Here is a 20,610-nt window from a genome sequence, read left to right as displayed (position 1 = left end):
AAATGTAGAGCCATGGCCCACAGCAGTCCCTCTGCCCTTCCCAGCTACCTATGCAAGTGGGAGGGAGTTGAGGATCAAGCTAGCTTCTATCATGCAGCCAGGTTACTATAGAGCCTGCCTGAAATTAAAAGGGCTAAGCTGTAAACCCCAGCCTGAAGTTGGGGCTGTTTTAAACATAAATAAAACAAAATGCCCTGTGAGTATCAGGGCTACACTACAGGCCATATGCAGCTATCTACCCATGGTTCCAAATGGTCTTCAGTCACTGCTAACTTAAGAGCAGTTTCCTCAGTGCTTGGAATAAGCCACTGCCCAGGCAGCCTCCCTTGATGGGGCAAATAAAGGAGGGGAGAGCCCCCACATCAACAGGGCTGTGGGCTCAGATCTACAAGAGATACTGGTTAACCTTTCTGGTGTTCATTCTATTAATGTTAGCACATGAGGTTTGAGTTGTGCTGTTTCTGCTCACCCCCCTCTCCTTTTTCCAGGCCAGAGAAGATGCCTGGAAACTAATTCTTCAAGGGAGGGGCTAGCCATAAAAGCCACATGATGACTTTTCTTGCCTCCTCATGGGCCTCCATCACTGTCTCCATTAGGTCCAGAGCACATGGTTCTACCTCCTTTGTGCAAACTCCAGCCATAGCACTTCTCATTAAGAGCATAAGTTTTGACAATACAGATTCATTTAAATGCTAATAAACAGGGTGACTCAAGCAAGGAGAAGGTCTCTGGTCACTCAACAGACCTCTAATGCTTACATGCTTTGAGGATCTTTGGTAAAAACATCTCATATGAGGTGATAGATATATTGGATTAAGGTGACCAACCAAACTCCATTTTAGTGGCAAAAGGATTATGTTCCTGTTATAAAACACAGTGAACCTCAGTCAGCTAGCCTCAAAAGATGTGGCTCCCCTTGCCTTCCCTTCTTTGTTGGAGAGATGTCTGTTAAAGGGAAGAAACTAAACAAACAAACAAAAACAACACAGTTTCTTCCATGAGATGGTTCTCACTAATACAGGGGGTTAAGAAGAATTCTTATCAAAAACAAAGAGACAGACTCCTCTCCATGGGAGGAGAAACTCCCCTTCCTCCATGAGTGTTTTAAAACAATATAATCAGGTTTCTCTACTAAGGGGTTGCTTCAGATCCCATTCAGACATCCTACAGAGCCCTGAGGGGTCTGCCACAAAAATCACAATTACCTTTTACCTTGTCTAGATTGTTAAATTTTAAATAAGAATGCCTGCTGATGGGCTTGCCATTCAACTGCTGCCTGGCTTGGAAAGCCTATTGTAACAGGATCTATCATGCATATGATGAATTGGGCTCAAGGCCATGAAGGTTCATGCTGCTAATCTCTTTTCTTTAGTGGTCTCAGGGTGCTGCAAGATTCCTTTGCATATTGTTGGGCATGCTTTGATTGTGATTTCCTGCATGGCAGGGGGTTGGACTTGATGGCCCTTGTGGTCTCATCCAACTCCATGATTCTATGATTTTATGGTTATAAGGTTAGCTGCTGTGTGGGTGAGTGTCTTATCCCTGATTGGGTTTTCATGGCATGGTCTGGTCCAAACAACTCCATTGTTTACTACCTTTTGGGGCTGGAAAAACAGACTCCCTAGTGCCTGTGCCTTGTTTTCTGCTAGCAAAAATGCTCAGATTTAATATACCATACAGCTCCATATAGAGACTTACACCAGCCACCTTTATGCCCACAGCTTTTATATATATATATATATATATATATATATATATATATATAACAACAAACAAAACAAAAATACAACACAGCAAACTAAGATTTTACTATTTTATATAGGAGACTCCATTTTACTATGTGATTATATGTTATGTGCCTTGAGCTTCCATGGATTTGGTATCCATGCAAAGTCCTAAATCCAACTCCAGTACATATCAAGGGCCCACTATACTATTTTAAATTTAGGTTTGTGTTCCTTTGACAGATCCCTTTTGTGGAGAAGATTCTCTCCTCGAAATTAGATACCAGAGGGCTATCCTTGCCAAGCCCCCTGTTCCCATTTCATGACTCCTTAATCAGCAGTTCATTTAGCCGGGAGACCCCTCAACCTTCATACAGGTTGATGATAGTCTGCTACATGGAGTTGGGGTGATTTTTGAAGTCTCTAGACAAGTTCATCCTCAAAAGAAATCAGACTTAATTCTGACCACAGGCCCTGTTAACACAGAGTGCATCTATGCTTCTGCATGGACTCACCAATGTCTGCGAGATAAAGGTTAATCCAGTGTCTTCTTTGCCTAACCATGGGATTAGTCTTATTTTACACAGGTTCACAGATGTTCCAGTAAAGAACTGCACATTGTTTTGAAATTTTAATTGGAGGTCAGACATTAACATTCCTCTTTCAGAGTGGTAAGTCTTAATTACTACAAATGAAATCACCTTAATATCACCTTCATTGCTATAACCAGTTGACAAGGTGATCAGTGATAGGCTGGAAGCTGCCATAGGTCCAGATTAGATCAGGTTCTATTCTGATTGATCACATAATCCACTGCTTAGGCAAGTTCTCATCAACTGCTTCAGGTTTTCAGTGGCTGACCTGCTATAGTCCATCCAAGATGACATTAAGAAGGGCTTGACCCAACATGGTTATAAGGCAGGTGTCTGCCATCACGTCGTTTCTGCTCCATACGAGAGCAGCTAGAATGGCAGCCATCCTCACATTAAGAGGCTGTTGAGGGAAGTTTTCCAACAGGGCCTGCCCACCAGACATCGTTTTCCATCTTGGGACGTGAACACGGTCTTAAAGGCTCTGACGGTTGGTCCGATCAAGTCCCTTTGGGAGGCCTTCCTCAAACACCTCTCCCTCAAGGTCATCTTCCTCGCGGCCATTTCCTCCGCCAGATGGGTGTCAGAGCTGGGGCCCTGTCGGTACATAAAGACTTGTGTATTTTTAGGCCTGTCTCAGTGTGCCTTCGTCCAGACCCTACCTTCGTGCCTAGGGTCAACTCAGCCTTTCAGGTGTCACAGGACATTCTCCTGCCTTCATTCTGCCCCGATCCTAAGAAGGACTTGGAAAAGACCTGGCACACATTGGATGTGTGCAGAGCCCTCAAAATCTACATCAAGAGGACTTCAACCTTAAGGTCATCTGAGATGTTCTTTTCCTTTCGCCTGGGCTCTTTGGGGTGCAAGGTACCAGTCTCGACTCTGAGTAGATGGATCAGGTCTTTTATTCAAAAGAGCTACTGAACTCTTGATCTCACTCCACCTGAGGGGTTGATGGTGCACTCAACCAGGAGTGCATCTACCTCTGTGGCCTTGACCACTAGCGCCTCCCTGTCAGATATTTGCAGGGTGGCCACAGGGAAGTCGCCTTCGACCTTCATAAGACATTACAAACTGGACGTGTCTCAGTCCGCTGAGGCGTCATTTGAAAGGAGGTTCCTCCAACAGATTGTGTCGGGGCCCACAGTCTCCTAGCAGCACCTCCCTCCCAGTTCGAGAGGGCTTTTGTAAATCCCAGATTACAGGAGGACAGGACCCTCTCTGCTGGGAAAAGGAACGTTGGGTACTTACCGTGACACGTTCATTTCCTGCAGAGAAGGGTCCTGGCATCCTGCCCACCCGGGTGCTGCCTGCGGCCTCCGACCCTGGCTGCCTCTCGGTGGACCTGCCTTGTTCTTCTTGTTGTTGTTGCTGGATTGGTTTTTCTGAGTTCTAGTTTGTTCTTGGACTAGTTTTTTCTAAGGTGTTGTAGTTAACCCTTAGCTGATGTTACTAAAGTTCAGTTCCTTGATTTACCTTACTAGTCGCTTGGCTTGTTATTGACTGAGGCTCAGGGGGGCTAGCTCCTCCCTATATAGGGGCCGGTCTTTTCTTTATTGGCCCTGCCTACAGGAGCAAATAGGAGGAGCTAAACCCAGATTACAGGATGCCAGGACCCTTCTCTGCAGGAAATGAACGTGTCACGGTAAGTACCCAACGTTCCTTTTTGGCCCGTTTGGACTGGGCCATGCACAGTTCTGGGACCATTTTCACCCCCAGCTATTTCAGAATGTCCCAAATAGGCACACAAGCAGTTATTTGTCCTCTCCTCCCTCAGGCTGGCCCAACAATTTTCAGTCTTTTTCTTCACTTGGATATCATCCCAAAGTGGCAACCGGAATTTAAAACAGTTTTAAGCACACACAAAACTTAGTAATAAGATAAAAGTACTGCACATTTTCTTTTTTAAAAAAACCCTGCCACAGCCTGTTAGTAACCAAAGCCTGCTTTAAATTGTTTTAATACTTTAATAGGTTGATTCTGGTTTTATCTTTTTCATAGTTTAAGCTATATTGTAAATTGTTAAAATTGTATATTGTATATTTGTGAGCCACCTTGGGTTTCAACTTGGGAGAAAGGCGGGATAAAAATAAAATAAATAAATAAATAATAAGTAATAAATAATTGTTAAATAAATAGATATTCAAAGCAGGGTGGTTTTATGGTGTAGGTGGGTTTTTAATTTGTTTTCAACTTGTATATATTTTATGTGGTTTTATAATGGATATAGATGTTTTAATTGTTTTGAATGTTATTGCAATTTTCTAAAGGCTTTCTTGTGAGCCGCCTTGGGTCTCTCCAGGGAGAAAAGCGGGGTATAAATGAAATAAATAAACAAATAAATAATTGTATTCATTTTAATTTGTAAGGTCCCTCACAGTGTAAAAGTCATAAATAAAATTAATAACAGGAAGAGGAGGAGGAGGAGGAAGAGAACAACAATAATAGGTATTTGCCTACAGAAAGAAAGAAAGAAAGAAAGAAAGAGAACAGAGAAAGGGAGGTCTTAGTCTGCAGAAATGTCAAAAGGTAGTCTGGTTGTCTTACTAAGAGCCAATGTGGCCTAGTGGTTTGAGTGTTGGACTAGTGGTCTGGGAGATGGAGGTTTGACTCCTCTTTTAGCTAGGGAAACCTGCTAGGTGACTTTGGGCAAAGTACAGTCTCAGAGGAAGGCAAAGGCAAAGGACCTCTGAGTAAATCTTGCTAAGAAGACTCTGCAATAGATTTTCTTTAGACTAAATCAGGAGTGACTTGAAGGCATACACCATCAATAGCTATTAGACTGGATGGCCCTTGTGGTCTCTTCCAACTCTACAATTCTATATGATTCTATGAAATAATAACAGGTATAGTTTCACAGCAAATGAAGAACATCTAGGTATGTGGCAAATGAGAGGAGGCCAGGAATGGCTATTTTTGTGAAAGGACTGTGAGCTCATTTCTGGGGTCCACATTCCTTGGTTGCGATAAATTCAGAAGTTCCTTAAATCTCAGTTTATATAGTTCGCTACCTGATTCTTTGTCCATGGCTGCAGTTGGTACATCTCTGGTTTTCTAAGAAAGAAGATTCCTTGAGCACGAAAATTGCCTGTACTTGATCCTTAAATAAAGGAAGCATTTCCCTTTTTTTACAGACAGATGGAGGGCAGTTTTGATCAACTGGTGGAAACTTATAGATTGAAATTTCTTTAATTGTATAACACCCTTAAAATAAAGACTGCCATGGAAACCAATAACCTGTGCTCAGAGTACACCACATATGCGTTTTGTGTAATTCAATGTCAAAGGTCTGTACCTTTTCCACAAAGAATTGGATACTTTTCCAGGTTCTGGAGTTTTGGAGAGCTAGAAAGATGTTGAAAATTGAGGTGAGGGTGAAATAGAGCGGTGAAACCTTTTCCATCCCAAACCTTTCCTCCCAAGGTTTTACATATGCTTCTGATCTTTGTCTTGGTAAGAGCCACATATATAGCAATCCTCTGTTTAACAAAGAATGAAAAACCTACTTCCCGCCCCGATGACATACTTCAAAAAATCTGCTTATTGGTGTATAGAACACATTCTGTTGTTTTGGGAGTCAGAATCAGTGAGTGTGATCATGTGCTTCTGGTTGCAGCTCCTGCCTGAGAGGCTGTCATCTTCTCTTCCCTGTAGGTCTTTATTGATCGATTTCGCTATAATGCAAACAGGGCATCTCAAGTACAGAGCAAGTTGAAACTGCTGGAAAAGCTGTGAGTATCTGCCCCCGTTGGGTTGTGCATTGTGGGTGGGCAGGGAAGGAGAAGAGAAGATAACGCTGGGACCTGTTTGGGTTTGCACAGTTCTGCCTGAAGACCATAGGATCTACAGATTGGTGAAGAGGGAGATGGCCAGCTTTTAAAAGCAACACCACTAGAGCAGAAAAATTGCTTGGACAAATTCTATAGAATAGAATCTTTTGGAACCTGCAGTCTAAGATAGGAAACCTTGCAGGGGACATACAACTTCTTTTTGAAACAACCTCCATGGCTTCCAGTTTGTTTGCAGGCAGAATTCAACTCCCACAATAGTTGTCTTGAGGGCGGGATGCCTCTCAGTCCTGTCACCTTCACAGGTACATTTGTTGAGGACACAGGAGAGAACCTTCTCAGTGGTTGCTCCCAACCTGTGGAACTCTGCTACAGGAGATGAGACTGGCCCACTCCGTGCTCTCCTTCTGCTAACAGTAAAGACCATTTTAGTTAAAGAAGCCTTTGTGGCTAGCTGGCTATTTGGAGAGCCTTTTAATGGCATGTATGTGCTGCCTTTGTTACTGTTCTTGCCATGGTTTTAGATGATTTTTATTGTTTTAATGTATTGCTGCTTTGACAAGGTAGCTTGTGTAATTTTCTAAAAACTTTTTACTACATTTGATGCATATACCTTGTTTAATTCATGGGCAAGCTGCTTTGGGTCCCTTTTGGGAGAAAGGCAGGATAGAAATTAAATCAGATCTCCTGTTCCTCTGACCCTATTTTATTGGGCTGAACTTTATGAAGCCAGGCTCCATGAGGCCCATCCAATTCAGCCCTTTGCCATATGCAACAAAAGTATTCAGGAACCATGGCCATCCAACCTCTCTTTAAAGACCTCCAAAGAATGAGAGTTTACCACTCTCTCAGGCAATCTATTCTACTGTCAAACAGTTCTTACAGTAAAGAAGTTCTTCCCAGTGTTTAGCTGGCCTCCTGGCCACAAAACAGTCAAAGCGTATTGTGGTTTCTATACTGAACCAATGATAACTATGCCCCTTTGACTTGTCTTTGAAGTCCTAGATAGTCTTGGGAGAGGGCTAAGAGAGCTGACTTGGGGAAAAGGGGCAGGTTCTTCTCAGTGATCCAGATGAGAGTGGGGTGAAGGGTGGCATTCCCCCTCTCAATCTCAATCTGGCTTGAGGTTGTTCTTGCATTTATGTTGATGTAAGTGGGATGCATCCCTGGATACTGCATCCCTCTGGATTGTAACGCCTCTGCCTGCCTTTTCTCTCTTAGGCCAAAACTAAAGCCTGTGGACAAAGATTCAGAGGTGATAATGAAGTAAGTGGCACTTAACAGAAATGAGGGAGCTGGGGAGAGGAGGAGAAGCCCACTACCCCATTAACAAGAACCACTATTCCAGCCACCTTTTCTAAGGGCTAAACAGGCTTCGGGATCGATGGAGCTGTTGCTTGTCAATGCTGCTCTTGTACCACAACTTGCATTTGGCCTCTGACACAAAATCACTAGGTAGCCTTAGGCAAGTTGCTCTTTCTCAGCTTCAGCTGTCCATTTACAAGATTATAATACAGGCCACCCTGACAAAGCTGTTGTTAACAACTGGGAGAAGATAATTTGTTTTGTTATTGAGCTCATATTATTCCTTTTACCTCATGAAACACAAGGTGGCATGCATGGGACTCCCAGCTGTCTCCCATCTAAGTACTGATCAGGCTGCTTTAGATACAGCTAGGTGGCTGGTACATGTGGTTTTGGCTAGCTCCAATGCAGTGCCCTCTAGAAATGTTGAACTAGAACTCCTGTCATCTCCACTGGTGGCTGGGGATAATAGGAATTGTTATCCATCAATTCTATAGACTATAAGCATGTGAAAGGCTGCCTTAGACTGCCACCACTGTGTATATGATATGTCTTCAACAGCAAGAACACTACGGCTGGAATCCTTTTGGTGTTTTACAGACACTAAAGTTTCCTTGCGCATGCAGTTGCACTTTTCAGACTTTTGCATAATGTCTGTATTCAGGTCACAGTTGTATAAGTGGAATTTTGCAAGTGTGACTATTAAACGTGGTTGTACATTCTTGGATAGTGCATATGTAATCATCAGTGCTTTCAACATGCCATTTTATTCACTGGGTTAAATCAGCCATTATGTGTCTACTGGTTACACAGTGGGACCGTGAGCAAGCCATTTGCAGATATAGTTGGTTGCACAATGTCAGCATTCAGCAAATACGTGATGTAGTGGAACTGCTGCTTAACTACATGAGTGTAGATTTGCACTATGCAAGAAGGAGATAGGATATTGGCCTATGAATGTTAAATAGTACTGTTGTCGCCACCAGCTGTTTTCTATAGTGCTGACAATTTGCTAGGAACAATAAATGATACAGAAGGGTATATGCCACCTCCTTCGGTGCTCAGCTTTCTGGTGCTTCTTCCTGCAGGTTCCCTGACGGCTTTGAGAAGTTTTCACCTCCCATTTTGCAGCTGGATGAAGTGGACTTTTACTATGAGCCTGATCACTACATCTTCCGCTCCCTCTCAGTCTCTGCTGACCTCGAATCCCGGATTTGTGTGGTAAAGAGGGATACTTTTTCTTTTTTGGTTGATATTTTCAGCAGAAAAAGAACAAAAATAGACAGAATAATAAATATTATGACGTGAGATCAGACTTACCAGAAATTGTCCTCTCGTATCAGGTAAAACTGACTCACAAAATCCTCGAGTCATTAAGAGACCTCAGAAATCAAAAAGAGATTAGTTTAAGCCTCACAAACCTGACATGCTACCTTATGCATGGTCATATTATCTCACACTTAGATATCCATTCTGTATGAGACTGAGTTTGGGGAGGTGATTTTTCCTACCTGGAGTGAAGCAGTGGGGATCGCATTGATGAAAACACCCAATGTGACACTTTGTGAAAAGGTTACTGGCAAAAGTGTAGATATTAACAATCAATCAGAAACTAGACTGGAAAGGAAAATTCTTAACCAAACACATGGTGATGTGAACCTTCTGCAGAGAGGAAAGCCTTAACTGTGTGTCTGTAAAGGGTTAGAACTTCCCACTCCTCTTCAGATACGTACACAACTGATATGGGGTACAGTCACTGCTTCACATTTGCAGGGTTAGAGACACAGGACATCCACGAAAGTGGGTAAGTGCAGATGTCTCTAGATCCCCAAACAAGCATGCTACAGACTCCAGCCGACAGTGCCAAACCATGACTCCATTTCCCACCTGGCCATCAGCATGCCTTAGCTAGATTTTAAACCCCTTTCCATCCCACAGATCTCCTCACCCCACTCCTATTTGTCCCAATCCACCACCTCTCAATCTCTCATCCTTCCAAAAGAGCCAGTCAAGAGGTCAGTGAGCTGGAAAGGGGTTTAAAACCTGGCTGGCTCTTTTTTGAAGGATGAGAAATTAAGAAACAGTGAACTCAGATGACCAGGAGTGGGGCGAGGAGATTAATGGGATGGAAAGTGATTTAAACACTGGCTGAGGCTCTTTTGGAAGGATAAGAGATTGAGAGGAGGAGGATGAAAGGGAGAGGTCATGCTAGCTAAGCAGCAGCTACAAACTGTGTATATCCCACCTTCTTCCCAGTACGGACTCCAAGGTGCCTTACTACATGGATTAAACCAGTTGGCCGTGTCATTAAAAACCATTAAGGAGCCCTGGCGGTGCAGTGGTCCTGCAGCCACTCACTCACAAACCACAAGGTTGTGAGTTCAATCCCAGCCCAGGGGCTCAGCATCGACTCAGCCTGGCATCCTTCTGTAGGTCACTAAAATGAGTACTTAGCTTGTTGGGGGCAATTAGCTTACACTTTCTAAACAGCTTAGTACATCAGTAAGTGGTATAGAAATGTCCTTGCTATTGCTAAATCAGGTATCAGATTAGATCACTTTAAAAGCATTTTAAAACATAACATGAAAAGTTTGGAAACAATATCACATCTAGCATTGAAAGACCTTTTCCATCACTGCCACCATGGCTAAAGGTCTTTTGGAATGAAAAGGTCTCTGCCTGCTGGTGGACTTAGGGGCTCAACAGATGGGCAGCAAAATGCCACCCCTGTTTACACCGGGTCATTGCCACAGCAACCACACAGTACAGCAATGATCCACTCCCTCTCTGGAGCAAAAAGAAGCTGCTAAAAGCCGCTTCCAAGAAGGGGCGCCATAATAGCACTCACGCACCATGATGACGCCCTTTCCAGCCAGCTCCTTTTGAGTGTTCTGATGCCCATGCATCATCATGGTATCCTTCTGGAACACCTGAGGGAGTTAGGTATCGGGGGCACTGCGCTCCAGTGGTTCCATTCCTACCTCTTGGGTAGATTCCAGATGGTGCAGCTGGGGGACGTTTGCTCCGATAAGAGGGCGCTTACATCTGGTGTCCCTCAAGGAGCTATTCTGTCCCTCATGCTATTCAACATTTACATGAAACCGCTGGGAGAGATCATCCAGAGACACGGGGCGCGGTGTTATCAGTACGCTGATGACACCCAATTATGTTTCTCTGTGTCCCCGACTGATGCAGTGACTAGGGATGGCATCTCTCCTCTAAATGCCTGCTTGGAGTCGGTAATGGGCTGGATGAGGGAAAACAGACTCAGCTTGAATCCAGAGAAAACAGAAGTACTAGTGATAGGTTCCCCTGGCCCTGGAAAGGAAATTTGTCCACTTGTCCTGAATGGGGTCACGCTCCCCCTGAAGGACTCAGTTTGCAGTCTGGGGGTGCTTTTGGACTCATCGCTCCACCTGACTTCTCAGGTGGATGCGACGGTCAGAAGCGCCTGTTATCAGCTTCGGCTGATACGCCAGCTGCGACCCTACCTAGGCCAGAGGGACCTTGAAACGGTGGTACATGCTCTGGTAACCTCTCAATTGGATTTCTGTAATGCTCTCTACATGGGGCAACCCTTGTACCAAACCCGGAAGCTTCAATTAGTACAGAATATGGCAGCAAGGCTGGTCACTAGATGTTCCAGGGCTAACCATATAACACCTATTCTGCAAGATCTACACTGGCTGCCCATTCGCTTCCGGGCGCAATACAAGGTGTTGGTTATAACCTATAAAGCCCTAAATGGCTTGGGCCCAGGGTACTTGGAGGACCTCCTCTCCCCGTACAATCCGCCCCGCACTCTCAGGTCGGTCGGGAAGCATCTGTTGAGGGTCTGGAAGAGGAGATATACATCGACCTCACAAAGGGCATTCTCCATCTCAGCCCCGCAGATTTGGAACACGCTCCCCGATGAGCTCCGTTCCGTCACCTCCCTAGACCTTTTTAGAAAGAAACTCAAGACTTTTCTTTTTCAACAGGCTTTCCCCCATGTATCCTGATATTGTTTTCCCTCGATATGCACATGGTTTTATCCAGCTAGTTTGTATTGGGTTTTAATAGTTGTATGGTTTTAATAGTTTTTAATTGTAATTTTAGTAGTTTTATCATCTGATTATGATTGTAATATGTTATGTTTTATTTTGAATTGATTTGTTTTGTTCTGTTGTACACTGCTTTGATCTATTTTGGAAAAGCGGTCTATAAATAAACTATTATTATTATCATCATCATCATCATCATCATGGTGTGCCTTGTGTGAATGGGTGCACACCAGAATGGTGCACGGGTGGCAAAAGTAAGGCAGGGCACGTGTGGACACCCAGCCCTGTCTAGCCCTACTTTCAGTCCCAGGCCGGCACAAAGTGCTGGTCTCTTTAAGGCCTTAATGTGCCATGGAACTATAGTTCCATCATCTGGGAGCAGCCCCCGCCCCCCCAAAAGCCCTCACCAAACATCTGATGAACTTCCCATTGTCTTGTATTTTGGTGCATCATTTTACTCCACTTAACCTGGATTCACACCTTTAAGAAAAGAAAAGTCTCAGGACCTCATACTGCAAAACACACCTAAACTGAGAAGAAAGGTGACCAGTGGTGTTCACTTGCACTGCACACTGCCTTCTCCACAAGTCAAACCCCAGAACAGGGCTCTGAAGGGTTTGTTGGTCTGCTGATTCAAATGTTCTTTCTTCCTTCTAGGTAGGGGAAAATGGAGCTGGGAAGTCAACGATGTTGAAGATCCTGATGGGAGACCTAGCCCCTGTCCAGGGAATTAGGCATGCTCACAGGTAGCCTCACCAGGGTTGGGAGAAGTATTGGTAGAGATGTGGAGGAGTTGACAAGATTGCAAATCTCAGAAATTGCTGAGTTATAGAAACAATCTAAATTTCTAAGAAGTTTCTAAGGCTGGATGGCCATCTGTCAATGGGGATGCTTTGATTGAGAGTTCCTGCATGGCAGAATAAAGGGGTTGGACTGGATGGCCCTTGTGGTCTCTTCCAACTCTATGATTCTATAATTCTATGAATGGTACTCTGACCTCCTTTGATACTTCCCTGATCCTCTGAACAACTTCCGGTCACTATGGGCCCAAGCTATCTTCAGACCACTTCAACTGCCCTGGCTCAGTGCTAGGAAATTTTGGGAACTGTAGCTTGCTGTGGCACCAGAGCTCTCTTAACAGAAGGCTCAATGCCTCACAAAACTACATTTCCCAGAATACCCTAGCATTTGAAGTGGTCTCAAACTGGATTATTTCTGCAGTCTGTTTTGGCCCTATGTTTCATCTATTGGCCTTTGTGGTATATGGAGAGTAGAGAATCATGTGCCACTGAATCCACTTGAATTCCTATTGGGAATAGATTTTGTAACGTGGGAAATCTCAAACCTCACACCAGTTCCTGCTGAGCTGGGATTTTCTTCCAGTAAGCAATGAAGTATGCCACTTGGTTTTCCAATGTCATTAAATCTTAGCAAAAACTATCCAACAACTTCTAGAGTGTTTTCCTATCCACAACCATAATGACTAGGAACTTGGTCCCGTGATTTATAAAAACCCAAAAAACCACCACCCTAAACCTTCCTAGGATTGTTCCTAGAGAGGCTTCCCAGGCTGACAAAAGGCAGCACTAAGCACTTACAGGTTGAGTATCTGAAATGCCTGGGACCAGAAGCATTCTGAATTTTGAAGTATTTGTATATACATAATGAGGTATCTTAGGGGGTCTGTAAACATGAAATTCATTTGTATTTCATATATGTCAAGCCTGAATGTAATTTTATACAATCTTTCAAATAATTTGTGCATGAGACAAAGTTGAAAGAAGGTTTCTGCCTTATGAACAAACAAACAAGAGTGTCACCGTCTTAAAGCATCATATCAATGCTTAAGGTTTGGATTTTGGAGCATTTTCTGTTTTGGAATAAGGGATACTCAACCTGTACTCTAGATCATAGAATCATAGAGTTGAAAGTGACCCCAAGAAGGGCCATCCAGTCCAACCCTCTTCTGCCATGCAGGAACTCACAATCAAAGCCATCTGGATAGATGGCCATCTGGCCTCTGTTTAAGGACCTCCAAAGAAGGAGACTCCACCAAAAACTCCAAGGAAGTGCATTCCACTGTAGAACAGCCTTTACTGTCAAGAAGCTCCTCCTAATGTTGAGGTGCAATCTCTTTTCTTGTACTTTTCATCCATTGTTCAAGGCTGCATCTACACTGCAAATGGCCTTCTCAGTGGTGATCCTGTCTGTATGGAACTCCCATAGGAACTTCTTTCTTCCATGACTGAGGACTGGGGTTTCCCCATTAACAGCCACCTACTTTCCCACCCCTCCCAGTTAGAGAAGGCAGTCATTCCTTCCATGGGGCATGTTCAGCAAGGGGAAGCTGTCCTTTGAAAACGTCTCAGCCAATAATAGTGTCTTCTCTCTCATCTGGCTTGGCAGAAATCTGAAGATTGGCTACTTCACTCAGCACCACGTGGATCAGCTCGATTTGGACATCAGTGCCACAGAATTATTAGCAAAGAAATTCCCAGGTGAGCTTAGGCATTATTGAGGGACTGGTGTGGAATGCAGGATGAACATTGGCCCAGCTTCAAGGAAGCCAGTTACGAAAAAGACATAGTACTACATCTCACTGCCCTTCAGTTACCCTGCCTCCACTACAACTCAGGCTTTATTTTTTGTGGGTATGCCTAGGCATGCACATGTGTGTCCAGTCCTTTTATGGATATAGTCCTTGAAAGTATTCAGAAAGACAGCTGTCTTACATCTAATTTGCTTAATGTTTTGCTTAAATTTATCATGCATTTGCTAATTCCATCAGTTAATGAGCAGGAAGCCCCAGGTGAACATGTTATCTGCCAAATGTTTGACTGCGACTCCTGTCATCCCTAATTAGCACTAGGGATGATGGAAGTTGCAGCCCAGTAAAGCTTCCTTTACCACACTTTCCCCCATCTAAGGTCAGGCATACAAGCACCCAAGGCCCCAAAAGACACTTTCAGACTACATTGACATCCAGATTCTAGTAGACAAGGCCTTTATTTCCTAGTTTTTTCTCCAGTTCATGTATAATACTATCTGAATTTTCCTTCCTGCTCTTTTTTGAATCCTGCTCCATTCCTTCAATCTGCCACTGGGCCAAGGTCTGTTCATAGGGGCCACATGTAGCCTCACCCCTTTTTAAGGCCCCAAAAGCTCTTCTACTCTGGTAGGGGTTAAAATATGAAGAAATGTGTTCTAGAAAGAGCAGTACTTTTTATTCATGGCCCCTACATACCTTATTCTGTTTTTAAAAGTGTGAAAAGTTTTGTTTTGTTTTTTTAAACTGAAAATAGTCTCCTGGGTATTTCTAGTTTGGGAGGAGGGTTGTGTGTGATCAGGATGCATTTGGGATGAAAAATGTGGATCCAGCCTTTCTGTGTCTGACCCACAAACTCCAAAAATTGGCCCCCATTACCTAGCAAAGCAGCAGTACTGCTGTGCATTAACAACAAAGTGAGAGCCTAAAAATACATAAACTTGTTGCCTCCTTTCTGTGTCTGGGTTCCAGGGAAGACCGAGGAAGAGTACCGCCATCAACTGGGCTGCTATGGCATCTCTGGAGAGCTAGCCGTCCGTCCTGTTGCCAGTCTGTCTGGAGGCCAGAAGAGCAGAGTGGCTTTTGCTCAGATGACCATGACATGGTAATTCTTATGTTTTCTTTAGTGCTGAGTGTGACCTGGCAGTTGTTAACGTAGGAACAAATTCATTCCTGTGCTTTCTACTTGCTGCTTCTGTGCGGCTGTCATGCAGTCAAAAAAAAATGCCAGTCTTCCCTGGAAGAAGATCCAGTGGGCACTCATGTCCTGCATCAAAGCAATGGTCCCACAGCAGCCATTCCTACAGCATGGATGGCTTTGGCGGGGAAGGTTGCCCTCAGTTCCTCCATACTCCCTGGCCTGCCATTTTTATATACTTGGGTTATATTCCCATCACTGCCCAAAGTCAGGCAGGAAGAGCCACAATATTTCCAGCACTCAGCCATCTTGGAGACCAGTACTTCTTCCTGCCTTTGCCTAGAGCTCTGCTTGTTCGCTCTTTTCTCGCAGAGCTTTTATTCTCTCTTAGGCCCTAAACAGACTGGTGATAAATGCCGGCATCGGGGCAGAACGGGGGCATGCCACGCACCCCAAATCCGTCCCCATGCCAGCATTATGCCATGCCCCCCACTGTACGGCAGGAGTTGTCACAGAGCTCCCTTGGTGTAGCATGTACACACGCTGCGCCAAAGGAATGCCGAAAAGCAGCCGTGCCGGTGGGAAGCTGCTTTTTATGCTGCAGACCTGCCATGTTGGAGGTGTGGCGTGCGGTTGCCGTGTCCCAATCCAGCAAGGCCATCTGTAAAGCCCCATAATTGCTCGCATCTAGCCTAATCTGCCTCTTACTGTTCTTATCTAGACATTTTAGTCTTTTTCCTCTTTCTTCTGCCTGATTTCTGCAATGGCTCTGTTAGGCAAGAAGGTGAATTGATTAAAATGAAAGAAGCCTCTCAGGAATCACACCTTGGAAAGGGCCCTTGAGGATCAGGCCAACCAAGACCCCTCTGATCATGGGTCAGGTCTGGCACCTCGGCCACTGAAGCCACTTCAGCAGACGTTGTTGGAGGCAGCTCCCCCCCCCCCCCCCGATTCCCAAAGTGGACGGTATGCCTCCCTGGGAGCAGTGGAAAGATCCAGGGGGGCAGCAAGGGAAAAGGGGGCAGCAGAGCAGGGGGTCTTCAATCAAAGTATTGCTGCATAAGAAAGATAAGAGGAACTAGCAGTCTTTGGGACCATGGTGGGGGTGAGGATGGCACGAAACTTCTTTTCAGGGTCCCTTAAAACCACCATGCAGCCTTGCTGACCACTTCATGTGATGGTATCTCCTGCTCTTTGCCTGCCTGCACAAGCTCACTTCCTTAGGTGTGTCTTTTGCTAGTAATGGCAAGGGTAGTTAGGAAATTCTTGTGTGACTTAGGCACAAGGTATCACTTTTGTGGCCTGGAGGGATGCCATTTTGGAACAATATAGAATCATAGAGTCAGAGGAGACCTCAAGGGCCACCCAATCTAACCTTCTTCTGCCATGCAGAAGCCCTCCTTTTGACCAATGCCATCTAGCCTCTGCTTAAAAACCTCCAAAGAAGGGGACTCCACCATCCTCCAAGGGAGCATGTTCCACTGTCAAACAGTGATGGACTGGAGGAAAGAATTAGAGCATGTGGCAATGGGGTAAAGTGGCAACAAAAAAGAATTTTCAAATGTGAGACCCTGCTTAAGCTTTGTGGGCTTTGCTAGGACTTGGCTGGCAGGTTGGAGCTGCACTGCGGTTTCCGCTTTTTTTATCCAACAGGCCAGGGGAAGAGGCTGCAAAAGAAACAACGAGTGTGCAGGAGACAACTTGCAGTATCACTGGGGAAGGAAGGGGAGTAATATCTGGGGTCAGTCCTTGAAAAGAGTGCTTTGCCTTGGAGTGGCTCCTGTAGTTAAAATATCTTTCTCTGCTACGGCTCCAAAAGCTTGGAATGACCTCCGGAAGAGATTCGCCAATTATCTTCATTGGAGGCTTTTTAAAAAGCGATAAAAACCCTTCTCTTCTGGCAGGCCTTCCCTGAGTGATAACCGCTCAGAAGTGATTCTATCCATCCTTCCTTCTATATCTCCTTGTCATTCACAAATTGTAAAATAATTTTGTGATATTGTATTGCATTGTTATATATTTTAATCATGTTTTATGTTAATTTTATAGTTTGGGAGGGAGGGTTAGGTCAGGGTTTTGTGAGTTTTATTGGCGCATTCCGCACACGCCAAAAGTACGTGCTCAGCACGTACTAGGGTTAGAAGGAGACGTCCTTTCCGGATGCCCCTAAGCCTAGCACGCGCCGAGTACGTACAAAATGGTGGCGCCCATTCTACATGGGCGCCGCCATTTTGACATAGCAGACGCTTAGTGTCCGCACGTCTCGGAACCATTATGACGCCGTAAGTGCACCAATGGTGCTGCAAAAAAAAGCCACTTTTTACGGCTTCTTTTTGCTGCGCGGAGGAGTCGCGTGGTTTGGCCACTGAGGCTCCTCCGCGCAGCAAATGAAGGCGCCGGCAGACCACCCTTTTGGGCGTTCTGGAAAGCGCCATTGTTTTTATATTGTGTATCATAAACTCTGTTGTTACCCGCCTCGATCCCCAAACGGAATAGGCAGGATATGAATAAATATATTATTATTATTATTATTATTATTATTATTATTATTATTTATCTACCTTCCCCATCCACACCAGTTTCCAGTCCAGAGCATGGGGCCTCTGTAAACCCCCTACATACACACTGGCTAATAGGGCTAGAAATTGGCTCCTGGGCCAGCTGCAGTTGCCTCTGTCTGTTGTAGAAGCTGAATCATGGATTTGGAAGAGACCCAAGGGCCATGCAGTCCAACCCCATTCTGCCATTCAGGAACTCACAATCAAAGCATCCCCCATAACAGATGGCCATCCAGCCTCTGTTTAAAGATAGCCTCCAAAGAAGAAGGCTGCACCTTTCTCCAAGGCAGCGTCTTTCAATGTCGAACAACTCTTACTGTCAGGATGTTCTTTCTAATGTTGAGGAGGAATCCCTTTTCCTGTAGTTTGAGTCCAATGCTTTGGGTCCTGTTCTCTGAAGCAGCAGAAAACAAGCTTGCTCCATCTTCAACATGACACCCCTTAAAATACTTAAACAGGGCTATCATATCCCCCGTTAACCTTTTCTTCTCCAGGCTAAACATACCCAGCTCCCTAGGTCTCTCCTCACAGGGCCTCATGGTCTCCAGACCTTTCTCTTCCAGCATGTCTGCAGTCTTCATGCCAGGTGATGAACCAAAGCCCCTGCTCTGTGTCCTCTCTCTGTGAATTGACTGGCGGATGTAGCATTTGCCAGAGATTCTTTCAGTGTACCTTCAGAGCCACATTTCTTCTGCATTGGTGAAGTGATGGCTAGTAAAAGCCCTGGGTTATAACACAGCCTCTTCAGTTTCTGGCCTTCTTCATGTGGGATGCTTGCCATTAGATGGAGGGATGTGTATTCCAAGCTTGCTTTGGGACTTTTCGAAGCTAGTCCCAACTTAATGGAGTCTTCTCTTCCTTCCAGCCCCAACTTCTACATTCTGGATGAGCCGACGAACCACCTTGACATGGAGACCATTGAGGCCCTGGCAAAGGCACTCAACAATTTCCGGGTAAGTCTTCCTTAGAGATGTACTGGAGGACCTAGAGATTCCTAGAGAGGTGTCCTCTCAGGTTATTTGCAGTTTTTCCATATTCATGAGGGTCTTCTTCCCCTAACCCTAGCGAATATGGAGGGACAACTGTATTGCAAAATCTGCAGGGAATGTACCAAGCCCAGTGAGAACAGGGTTTTTAAAAAAATTAGGAGGATATTACAAGGAACTGAACAATGAGATTTGCAATTAAAAAAAAACAAGCAAAATTGTTCTCAAAATATCTAATAGGTCACATTTTTTAAAAACCTTAGCCGTCTAGTTCCTCCTTGCCTTTGTTTGGTTAGTTGTAACCTGCTGCTTACTGCCCCCACAGTGCCACTGGCTGCCTATCCCTTATGAAGGCTTTGCCAGACAGACACTTGCCATGACTTAGATTCGTGGTGGACACCTGTGGCAGATCCAGGGGCCACTTTTCTGTCCCTCCAGAGGAGACTGCATAAACTGCCCTCCTGAGTACCCAAACCAGTGTGGCTGGAAGTCCACTTCTGGTTTTGAAAATATAAGAGTGCTCTGATGTAAGACATTCTTCCTTCATCTTGTTCTAGGGTGGCTTGATGCTTGTTTCCCACGATGAGCGCTTTATCCGACTGGTGTGCCAGGAGCTGTGGGTGTGTGGAGAGGGCACGGTAAAACGCATCGAAGGTGGCTTTGACGAGTACAGAGACCTCCTGCAAGAGCAGTTCCGGAAGGAAGGCTTTCTATAAAGCAGATGCCCAGGCGGTGTGCATGAGCTGGTTTGGAGCGGAAATGGCTGCCCAGCAGCCCTCATCCAACCTGACGGTGCAGCAGGGATTCCACCTCCATCTGTGAACATCAGCTGTGCGTTCTCCTCTTCGGGGAATGCTTCCTTCCCCCAGAAACCAACACCTGCTGGGTATTGCCAAAGGAAAGAGGAAAGGGAACAGTGTTGCTGTGGGATGTGTGCCAAGTCTCTGCTTGGCAGGGACCGGAGGAAGACAGCTGAGGGAAAGGTGGGAAGTGTTCAATGCTGCTTGAGTGAAGAAGGAGAGTGAAGAAGGATGAGGCATCTGCTTCAGCGCAGGCCTTCTTCTCTTTCCATTGGTCTGTAGAGGTGAACCTGCTGCAGTCGTGCTCAGGGAGCATCAGAAGGCTTCTTCGCGTAAATGCTGCTAGATGTTGCACATTTCAGTAGCTTTACCAGGACGTGGGCTGAGACTCCAGTCTGAGGTTTGAAATGGTGGGGATGAGGGATTTTCCTTCTCTCCTCCCAGCCCAGGCCCCCCTGGGAAGAGCTGCAGCTTCTTCGTTTAAGTGTCAAACACACCAGCCAGACTCTCTTCAGAAAGCAGTTCTGGTTCCATAGCTTGGCCTTATATTTCTCTCTTTTCTGCTCAGAAGGCAATGCCTTTGTGTGCTGAAAGGGACCCCTCTTTCCCCTCACACCCAAAAGGGGTAGGTATTGCATAACCCATGGTTCTGGTGGTGGAAGAAGTGCAATGCCGGTTCCCCTCTCTGCCAGAAGGTGACAATCTACATTGGGGCTGGGGCTCCTGCCTTAAGGGTACCACAGACCCACCCAGTCTCTGGCCTCCCAAAGGAGGTCTGAATCCCACGCAGGACTGAGGTCTCTCCCAGCTAACATACACCACGTCTTGGTCATTGAAAGAGGATTAAAGAGTTTTAGCTTGAAAGTCAATTTTTGATTCTCTGATCATCAGCATTGAGGTTGCTCTGTAAATAAAATGGGCTTTCTCTGGCTTTGGACTTCATTGTTTTCCTTGTCACTGTAACTGAACAGGGAAATGACTGTATTGTCGGTTCATGAAGTACACTGTTAAAGGAGCCACAGGAGGGAATCCCTTTATTCTGAACACAATATTTCCTCGTAGGAGTTACCCTCAACAACAGACAAGATAGTAAAATGTGGGCTAGACAGTACAACTGTTAGGTAGATTAGTAA

The 20,610-nt window shown here is 45.1% G+C and overlaps 1 protein-coding gene across 2 annotated transcripts in view; it reads left to right on the top strand.

Moving 5' to 3' along the window:
* Nucleotides 1-20,407, top strand: part of ABCF3 (ATP binding cassette subfamily F member 3) — a 53,640-nt gene extending 33,233 nt beyond the window's left edge. For both annotated transcript variants that reach the window (XM_089508553.1, XM_089508554.1), the window contains 8 exons: nucleotides 5,969-6,045; nucleotides 7,324-7,368; nucleotides 8,496-8,628; nucleotides 12,108-12,196; nucleotides 13,857-13,948; nucleotides 14,968-15,100; nucleotides 18,557-18,644; nucleotides 19,235-20,407. In XM_089508553.1, the coding sequence (XP_089364679.1) occupies nucleotides 5,969-6,045; nucleotides 7,324-7,368; nucleotides 8,496-8,628; nucleotides 12,108-12,196; nucleotides 13,857-13,948; nucleotides 14,968-15,100; nucleotides 18,557-18,644; nucleotides 19,235-19,393 (816 nt within the window). In that variant the 3' untranslated portion in view covers nucleotides 19,394-20,407. The remainder of the gene's footprint in view (nucleotides 1-5,968; nucleotides 6,046-7,323; nucleotides 7,369-8,495; nucleotides 8,629-12,107; nucleotides 12,197-13,856; nucleotides 13,949-14,967; nucleotides 15,101-18,556; nucleotides 18,645-19,234) is intronic.
* The last annotated feature ends 203 nt before the right edge of the window (nucleotides 20,408-20,610 follow it).

The sequence above is a fragment of the Sceloporus occidentalis genome, unplaced genomic scaffold, assembly GCF_023333645.1.
Source record: "Sceloporus occidentalis isolate IW3139 unplaced genomic scaffold, rSceOcc1.0.p SCAF_2, whole genome shotgun sequence".
NCBI classification, from domain to species: Eukaryota; Metazoa; Chordata; class Lepidosauria; order Squamata; family Phrynosomatidae; genus Sceloporus; species Sceloporus occidentalis.
This window is presented reverse-complemented; position numbering and strand designations above follow the sequence as displayed.